At 54.4% G+C, this 9,521-nt stretch overlaps 1 protein-coding gene across 1 annotated transcript in view; it reads right to left on the bottom strand.

Moving 5' to 3' along the window:
- Window positions 1-5,292: 5,292 nt before the first annotated feature.
- LOC104293624 overlaps window positions 5,293-9,521 on the bottom strand; it is a 5,536-nt gene continuing 1,307 nt past the window's right edge. Inside the window, exons 2-3 of the mRNA XM_009893141.1 lie at window positions 9,033-9,235; window positions 5,293-5,577 (exon numbers count right to left, since the gene is read on the bottom strand). Coding sequence (XP_009891443.1) covers window positions 5,530-5,577; window positions 9,033-9,235 — 251 coding nt within the window. The 3' untranslated portion in view covers window positions 5,293-5,529. The remainder of the gene's footprint in view (window positions 5,578-9,032; window positions 9,236-9,521) is intronic.

The following is a 9,521-nucleotide window of genomic DNA, read 5'->3' as shown; positions in this document are numbered from 1 at the left end:
TCTTTCCCTGGGTTATTCACAGCAGGAGAAATCACAAGATTTCACGACAACACATTCCATGATCTCCCTGTTGTAGTTGCTTATGCACAGTCCACCCAAGTGCAGAACAAGGCATTTGCTCGGGGCCAGAGTGAGCACGTCCCTTGTGGGAAGATCTGGCTTGGGACAAGCAACACTGGACTCATTTCATACTGTAGAAGGCATCTCCTGGGCTGAGAAAGAGGGTCAGAAGAGTTTCCCACAAAGACCAGAGCAGTGAGAACAGGTTGCATGACAAGGTTTATGTTGTGTGACCAGGGAAATTTGGCTCCCTCCCATTTCCAGGTGAAACCGGAGAGCTGTTGCCAGGTCCAGTGTGAGATGGAGCCATTTTCTGAACTGCTGGGGTTCCCACGGAGTTACTGGATCTCTGTCAGGCCTCTTACCGTCTACCAGAGCATGTCTCCTGCTCATCTTTAGCTGACTGCCTTCTTGGGGGCCTCAGTTGGAAGCCAAGGACCTGATGCAATGAAATGCTTCACCACAGGGTCCCGTATCCACGTTTTCCAAAGTGCTTCTGACATGCTCTGGGGGAATGAAGAGGATGGAGTTGGTACATGGCTTGGAACTCCCTTCTCTTCACCTCCCAGAAGATCCCGTCCTCAGTCCCTACAGCTGAACAAGGAAAGCTGGCCACCTGAGCACATATGATGGGGCTGGACTACTCTGAAGGCATGAGTGCTGGATTCAGGATGCATTTCTGAGAGGTCTCAAGACACCACGGAGGAAGGAGCACAACAACCTGGAGCCTGATGTCTTTGCTGAGGGCACAGAGGAGAGCCAGTCCTATGTGCATGAGCATGACAAGGGAGCACTTCACTAAGCCTGGGACACCAATGACACCAAGTGGTGGCAGTGGACTTTCACAAACATCCCTCTGAGCCTGCTCCTCCTCATGGGGCAGTCCCTTAACTAAACAGAAACAAGTGGTGAGGGTGGCTCGTCTCCATTTCTCTTATCTCACTTCACATCCTTTTCCCATGCCTGACGTCATACCATGGCCACAGATTGTGGGGGAAGTCCAGGAGACCAGCTACGATCACAGATGCCCATGCTCAACTCAAACTGTCAGGGTTTCTGAGGATTTGTGCTGCAGTTCTGCTCTGTAGTGGTCTGTGTGTGCCAGGGAAGTTGTCCCGGTGACCTCAGTTGGGTCAGTGGCCTTGTTGCATCTCTAAGCTTGTGGTGTGGCAGAAGCAGCAAGCTCTGCTGTGAGCAAGTTCTTGAGTCCAAGCAGCAGTGTTGGAGGGGCAGCCTTGAACCAGAGCAGCAAGGGGAACAAACGCAGAGCTGGAAAAAAACCTGAAGAATTTGCTGTCCACCTTAGCCTGTACACAATGCTTTGGTTCTGGAAACCTCCAAAGAATATGACCTGGTGAGTGATAGGGCATTGTGCTCAGAGACCGTGTGTGCTGTGGACCAGCAGATAAAGGTCAGAACAGCAGATGCCAGGGCAGAGCAGGCAGATTGCCAAAAAATGGTATTCCTCAAAAGTTTTTCTGACCCTCTCAGTCTGTAATTTAAATTGAAGAGTGATTGGGGGGTTTGGGGCTTGGGTGGTTGCTTGCCCGCGTGAGAGGAGGAGAAGCACTGGAACAGTCAAGCAGTGGAGCACATCAGCCAGCCTTCACACCTGGAGGTTTTCAAGACCTGATGGGACAAAGCCCTGAGTAACCTGGTCTGACTCCAGAGCTGACCCTGTTTTGAGCAGATGGCTGGGCTAGAGATCTGCTGAGATCCTCTCCAGCCTGGGTTATCCTATGCTTCTAGGACGGAGTCCAAGGCAGGTGCTGGACACTTTGCTTCGCAGCAACATGTGGCTCAGGGGGGAGGCAACATTGCTCCAGCAGTTTCCATGCCAGTTCAGAGGAGGAGGATGAAGAGGTGATCCCCTCAAATGGACTGCTGCCCATGGAGGACCCATGTTGGGGCACATACATCCCCAAAGGGACTGCGGCCCGTGGATGAGCCCATGACAGAGCAGTTACAACACCGATGGAAGAAGTGAGCGTCAAGCACTCGCGCTGGAGCACAGGAAAAGAGCAAGAAGTAAGGAGCACCAGAGAGGAAATCGCTATGACCCGACTGCACCCCCTGCTGTCGCCTGTTGGTTCCCCAAGGGGACCGAGTGTGACCTGCAGTGATAAGGGGGAGGAGGAGAAGGAGGAGAGATGCTTTCCCCAAGGGTGAAAATGCTTGGGAGGCTTCGTTTGTTTTCAAAACCTGAATCGGTACTCAAAGATTATATTAATTGACAATAAATTAAGCTAAAATCCCCAAGTCGAGTCTGTTTTGCCCCTGACCTCCCCGTCTTTATCTTGACCCACAAGATAGCGGTGAGGGGAGACGGGGAACAGACAGGCAGGCAGTGGGACAGGTTCCTGCTGGGCGGGTGGGAGAATGAAGATCTCACCTGGGTATTTCACGGTAGGTTTCTGCTGTGATGTTCAGGAACCTGCTCGCCCTCCTTTGAGCTTGCCTGGGCAGCATGTGAGCTGGCGGTCCCATGGTATGACATCAGGTCAGGGATCCCATTAGGCTGTCAGTCCATCAACACTGCCGGCTGAGAGGCATCTGGTCTGCTCCAGTGTCAAACATGATACGCTATGTCATTATTTTTCTTGCTTGTAATTAGTTTTAAGCCAAGGCTTTGCTACAGCTAATGAAAGGCAAGCTGGGGGTCACAGAATCACAGAATGGTCAGGCTTGTAAGGGGCGTTCAAAGATCATCCAGTCCAGCCCCCCGCCAGAGCAGGGGCACCTCCAGCAGTGGCACAGGACGGCGTCCAGGCGGGTTTGGGATGGCTCCAGAGGGGGAGACTCCCCCACCTCTCTGGGCAGCCTGTGCCACTGCTCTGCCGCCCTCACAGCAGAGAAGGCCCTCCTCAGGTGGAGATGGAACTGCCGATGGTCACGTTTGTGCCCGTTCCCTCTTGTCCTGTCACTGGGCACCACTAAACAAAGACTGGCCCCATCCCCCTGGCACCCTCCGTTGAAGTATTTATAAGTGTTGATGAGACCCCCTCTCAGTCTTCTCTTCTCCAGACTGAAAAGCCCCAAGTCCCGCAGCCTTTCCTCATCAGAAAGATGCTCCAGTCCCCTCATCATCTCCGTAGCCCTTTGCTGGACCCTCTCCAGCAGTTCCCTGTCCTTGACCCGGGGAGCCCAGAACTGGACACAGTGCTCCAGATGTGGCCTCACCAGTGCAGAGCAGAGGGGGAGGATGACCTCCCTCGACCTGCTGGCCACAGTCTTGTTGATGCACCCCAGGATGCCATTGGCCTTCTTGGCCACCAGGACACATTGTAAGCTCATGGGCATGCTGTCGTCCCCCAGGACTCCCAGGTCCCTTTCCCCAGAGCTGCTCTCCTGTAGGTCAGCCCCCAACCTCACACACACACATCCCCAGCGCACAGCAGTAAGCCTGGGCAAAAAAAATCCAGGTTGGAAGAAGGCTTCCTGCACGATAGACTGCAGAAGGACAGTGGGACACCTCTTGAGCGAAGCTGGTGGGTAGGAGACCATGAAGGACACAAGAAGGGAATAGAGACTGCTGTGGTGCTACAGATGGGTCGCTCAGCAGCAGGTTGGAGAACCTGGGAGGGCTCCAAGCAGAACCAAGGCGATGCTCTGCCTGAGGGCTGCAGCTGTATAACTGCTCCAGTGCGGCAGGGGAGGCTTGGCATGATCTGAACCATCATCACGTGCCTGCTGGAAAACTCCCTGTTAGCTTGGTCCCACTCTCCTGAAGGATGAAGGGCCCTAGCATTGGGGCATTAGATGGGAGCACCAGGTTTTGAAGGCAATGCCTGGGGCCAACTAGCTGTATGACGTTTGGGTTTTTACCCATCAAATGCGACCTCTGAACAGCTGAGAAAACACCAACTCTGAAGGCTCAAAAGCCGGGCTGTAAGCGGAAAACAAAGGCTCATTTATTGGTCTAAGATCTGTTGGCCAACACGTGGGGTTTGTGTTTGCTGCATGGGGGATGCTGGGTCTCCATTACAGAAGCACACTGTTCCCAGCTGCCAACAGCCCGGCAATTCCTGCCAACAAACCCAGGAGTGGCACCCAGGGGACAAGACGGGGGGACATGCGGGCAGTTGGACCACTCTGCAAATAACCTGCAGGCTCATTTTTTCGCAAACATGAGCAGCACGGATGCTGCTTGTGCCCACAACAGGGCCTACACCCCAAGGTTAAGCTCAGAGGAGTGGTGACCCCATCGCCCAACCGATCTCTTTTCCACCTCCCAGAGTTACCAGCCTGCCCCAAGCAGGACCTGGGGATCCTGTGATGTCCTCAGCTGTCCCCTACACTGGTGGCTCCAGCTCTCACCTGGCTTGGGACATCCTGTGACATTGGCAGTGGGTTTGCAGCACCATATCATCTCCTGAGAAGCACCTCCAGGCCTGGGGCTGGGCAGGAGGCGGCGCTGCGCCATAATGTGAGTGGGCCAGGGCATCGGTGCCTGCATGCCCTGCATCTCCTGGGATGGAGACCAGCCATTCTCTCCTGCAGCTCCCCAGAAAAGGCTTTGGAGCTGCCGCTGCCTTTCCCTCGCTCAGGAGTAAGTTCTTGCAGGAGCAACATGTTCATAAACACCATCTGAGCTTCAAGCCATCCTTGAAGTGATAGGGAGCAAGGTGGGAAGGTCTCCTACCGTGGCTTTCTCGCCTCTACTGGTCATCAGCACATTGAGGTGCTGGATCATCCCTTGAATGGTGTGATGTGGCTCTGGGCTCCTGGGAGAAGGGCTCTCCTCCCTGTGGGAGCTCAAAGGTTCAGGTTGAATTTAGAATCAATAAGTGGGGAAAAGCTTACAGTTTCATTTACGGCATCATTCTGTGATCTGCTGCCAGGTTTAGTTCTGCCTGGGGACATCCCCAGGGGCGGCTGGGGGACATCAGGCATATCTATGAGCAGCACTTTCAGAAGGTGTGGAACCAGAGCCTGTTCATGGGGCTGTGCTTCATCACTCATTTGGGGCAGCCCCAGTTTGTGGCCTCCTTCAGCTGTCCTGCCCCATGGAGGACCTCAGGGCCGTACCTCCGCCCATGCGAGCGCTTCACTACCTGCACAAGGTGAAGGTGCACCAAGCAATCATCCCAAAGCAGGCGCACAAACAGGCTGAATGTTTCACGGGCAGCACCTGCACATGAAGGACAGCAGAAGAAGGTCCAGCCAAGGCCAACGAGCCCGCAGTAAACCCCGGGGCCTCCCCCACCCTCCCAACCCTCAAAAAGCCTGAGCTGGTTTGTGCAAAGAGCCAGTTTTATTCACAGGGGTACATCAGACATCACAAAAGCAGAAAACATAGAAGAAATATACAGGGAAGCTCTGCTTTTCATACAAGCAACCACTATTAACAATATTACAGAAAGAATAAATAAAAGTGATGTTGCTACAGTAACCCACAAGGACGATGCTCTCCTCCGTTTGCCATGCACGGCCGAGCCTGCAGACCTCATCCTCCACGGCTGTGCTTCTTCAGTTTGAAAAATACTTCTCCAGCACCTTTGTTAAAAGCCCTGTCTCCTACAAGAAAAGGCACAACGGTGAGACATGGGGTGCCACGCTCAGCCTCCACCAACATCACCTGCTGGTTACCACGGGGCAGGAGATCAGACAAATGTCCCAGGCTGGGCCAGGACGGCACTTTCAGGGGTGGCTCAAGATAGCACATGAGAAGGAAAGAGCCAGAAGCTTGGCTCCTGCCTCCCATCCTCTGCTCCAACAGCTGGACCACAGCTGACAGACACCGGAGGCAAACTTCACCCCACCGAGAGAGCAGCCACTGGGCTTCAGGAACAAGAGCAGCCTCAGGGCCTGATTCAGCACAGCCCTACGCAAGGGAAAAAGAGACACAAAACGCAGCAGGGAAGAGTTACAGAGGGATTTTGTGGGATTGCATACCACCCAGAGGTCCCAGAGATACGCAGGGCAGCATCTGCCTTCACACAGAAAGAAGAACTCTCCCCACACCCCTGGAGCTGTTCTGCTCCACAAACATGGCCTCACCCTGTCTGTCTCCTGCAGAAATACTGCCACACACCCAAGAAGATGACAAGGGACAGGGACGATCCCCCTCTGCCAGCCAAATCCTTGTGACACACAGCAATGGGGCGGCACCGTGAAGCCCCAGCGGGCTGAGAGCCAAGCCCTGCCTGCCACAGGTGGTTAAAAGGACAAAACAGACATCCCTGCTTGTGCAAACCCTTTCTGGTCTGCGTGATTTCTGCCATCACAAGCACGGAGCAGCACACGGGCTCCTGCTTTGCAAAGCCATGGGAAACATCTTGAGACAAAACCCAACGGCAGCGGGCAGGACTAACCCATGCGAAGGGACAGCAAGCAAAAAGACTAAGCGCCGGGATTTATTTAATGCTTAGAGGGGCTCCACAGAAAGGAAGAAGCCGTTTGTGAATGATCAGTGACACCCTGAAAAAAAGGAAAAGCCCACTGGGTTTTTCAATAAGTCAAGTTCCTTTGATACTTACCCCACCATGAAGCACAGCACATGTGCTGGAGCAGCAGAGCAACACTTACAGAGCACGTTAATTCCTGCTTTGCTGACCAGGGGGTCCCAAGGAAGGCAGAAGCATCTTTATTTTTCTAAACCGAGTACGAGATGGAAGTGACAGGTGCTGAGCAGGGGGTGGACAGAGAGTTTCAGGGAGCAGAGCTATTAGACAGCTTGTTAGGCAGGTGGCAAACACGGCACACAGATCAGTTCAAGCACAGGCTGGGTGCCGACCTCAGGCATCCAACAACAGTCGCACTGAGGGAGAAAGCTCTCAGCGTGGCAGGAATTTGTGTTGACACCCTGTCACCCGCAAAACCTAGAAAAAATAAGGTCCTACAGAAAAGCATAACACAGACAGCACTCAAAGGCACCAGGGAGAAGTAGTCCTGGAATACCAACTGGCAGCTCAGAGGCAAGGATGCCCTGGGGGACCGGTGGCGAAGAAAGGAGAGGGAAAACAGATGACTCTAGTGAGGTGCTCAGAGGTGCCTGAAGGGCTGGGTGATAGGTCTGGTTCTGCAAGGTCTCCACTGCCATCGAGAGGATGGCTGGCATACCGGGGCACTGGCTGAGGAGAGGCAAGAGGCTTTGGGAGGAGAAGGTGAGGAGTAGGAGCCAGCTGCCCATCAGGCACCTACGCTGTGATGCCACACGTGTGCAGGGTGTCCCACCTCCCACCAGAGGCATCAGCGCAGTGAGGCAGGCAGCTGGCCAGCATCTGCTTGACCATAAGCCAAGTCGCCTCCAGCTCCAGCAGAGCTCTGACACTCAGCACACGTGCCAAAGGCTGGTGTCCACTGTTGGGTGGGACCCCTGGCCAGGACCTCCCTTTGAGCACTGGGGAACGGGCACCGACGGGGCTGGCAGGGCACCGGCACCCAGCTGGCAGCCTAAGACACAGCACCAGTGCTTGGGGCAGGCTCTGCCCAAGCTCATCTGCAGCGCGAGCAGTGACTGCATGACTAACCTACAGAAGAGAGCCACAAAGATCACTTCTATCAAACTCAAAACATCTTAGCAGACGAGGCAGGGCAGCACATCCACCTGTCACCTCCAGCAGTCAATGCAGCAAATGCCCTCCTCCTCAAAGGCTCCCCAGAGACACTGGAGAAGGGTCCAGGACCTTCACAGCCCTCTCCTCCCTTTCAGCAGTATCTGAGACGCAAAAGCTGTAGCAGCACAGCAGCCGCAGCACAGCGGCCACAGCACCCAGCATCTTACGGGGAGCAGGGTGCACTGGTGTCTTCAGCCATGCCCAGCTGTCTCTTCATGGTGGAAGGCCCTCTCCCGATGGGACCAGCTCTCTAGGAAAGTCGCAGTTTACCTTAGTCTGCTGAAACCAAGTCACAAAGGTGCTTGAAACAATCAGGGCCACTCAGGCTCACATCCCTACACCTCTGCTCCACCCGTGCCTTCCCAAAAAAAGCAAAGAACAGGAGCAAGCACAACCTAAACCTGGATAACAGAAGTAGCTTTACCTGTGTGCAGAGAGCTCCTCAAGTACAGCAGCTCAGTGGGACAGCACATGTAGGACCCACCTAAGAGGATTTCATCCCTTCTAGGCACTCAGTTACTTCCTGCACTGACTAGAAAGGGTGAGACACCAGGGAAGCACGCATGAGGTAACAGACAAGCAGAGCCACACAGACTGAGCAATTCCATCTCTGCATCCTGTGTGAGGATCTGTGTGTGCACGCGCATCGCTCCCAGGGGTAGGTCTTCCACTAGGAGTTGCATGAGCTCCGAGGCAAAAGCCACACCGAGGAGGTTGAGGATCTGCTGATGCACAGCAGGACCACTGGAGCTCCCGCCTACTCCCTGAGACCCACTCTGCGGTGGTACAGTAACGCACAACTCCCCTCTGCAGGGCAAGCTAACAGAGCTACGTGCCCCTTGGTAACCAGGGATCCCAACCACAGCGACACAGATCCAAGATGAGGGCATCAGAAGCCCAAGACCTCTTTGCAGGACAGACCCCTTTCCCTTCACGTATGGAATTGTGTCCCTCTTGGCCTCTTTCTACAGAAACAGAGGGGTGAAAGGATTTCTCTGTCCCTGCAGTGGCTGGAAAAGGGGACATTTCTTCACGGCAGCCACAGTGGCCAGCCATCCCCTCCTCCATCTGGCCGAGGAAGACCTTGACACTTATTAACAAGCCCTGGGCTGGAGATCACCACTGCCACAGCTCCATCAAAGCATCCCTCGTTCATCCTCACACCATTCCCAAGCATTTGGGAGTATTAGCCACTGCCCAGCTAGACACACGCCTAGGGAGGTTTCTCCTCAGCCCCTTTATGGCTGATCTTAAGAAGTGGTTTAAGGAGGGTTAACAGAAGCAGAACGTGGGGGAATACACCTCTAGCAGCTGTACAGATGCTCCCATCTCCAGCAAGGCTGCCTGTTGCAGATTACCATCTCCACCACCTCCCTGCTCTAAGCGTCTCCCTCCGTCTCAGTCAATATTCACCTGATCAGTGAGGTCATATTTTCCTTGGTTCTCATCCAAAAGTCTCTCTTGCAAGAGGATTTTCAGGAGCTCACGGGTAAGCAGTTCCATCATGTCCTCCAGCAAGGCTCTGAGAGAAGGACCGAAGACCATCGGCACCGCAGGCTCCTCCGGCGACTCCAGGTGCGGGGAGCCCGTGACACTCTTCTTCCCCATGAAGTGACCTGCAATACAACGCACTTGTGTGCCTGCACAAACGCCGGGCAGGAGACGGGCAGGGGCCGGTATCTGCTACCTCACGCCAACACAAGTCAACACGAAGCACTCAGCAAGCCTAACGCCTAAATTAGCAAGTATAACAGAGTGAGGAGATACCCAGAAATCCCAGGTCCACACAGGACTTTGGGGAAACTTCCCTCTCCGGCTGACGGGACCCCTGGGGTTCCACAGATGCTGGACCTACCACATCCCTGCCCTTGGTCTTCTCCTGCCCACCGCGGGTCCAGCATC

Source organism: Charadrius vociferus, unplaced genomic scaffold (assembly GCF_000708025.1).
Source record: "Charadrius vociferus isolate BGI_N301 unplaced genomic scaffold, ASM70802v2 scaffold399, whole genome shotgun sequence".
Taxonomy (NCBI): Eukaryota; Metazoa; Chordata; class Aves; order Charadriiformes; family Charadriidae; genus Charadrius; species Charadrius vociferus.
The sequence above is the reverse complement of the archived record's forward strand: the minus strand, read 5'-3'. Positions and strand labels throughout refer to the sequence as shown.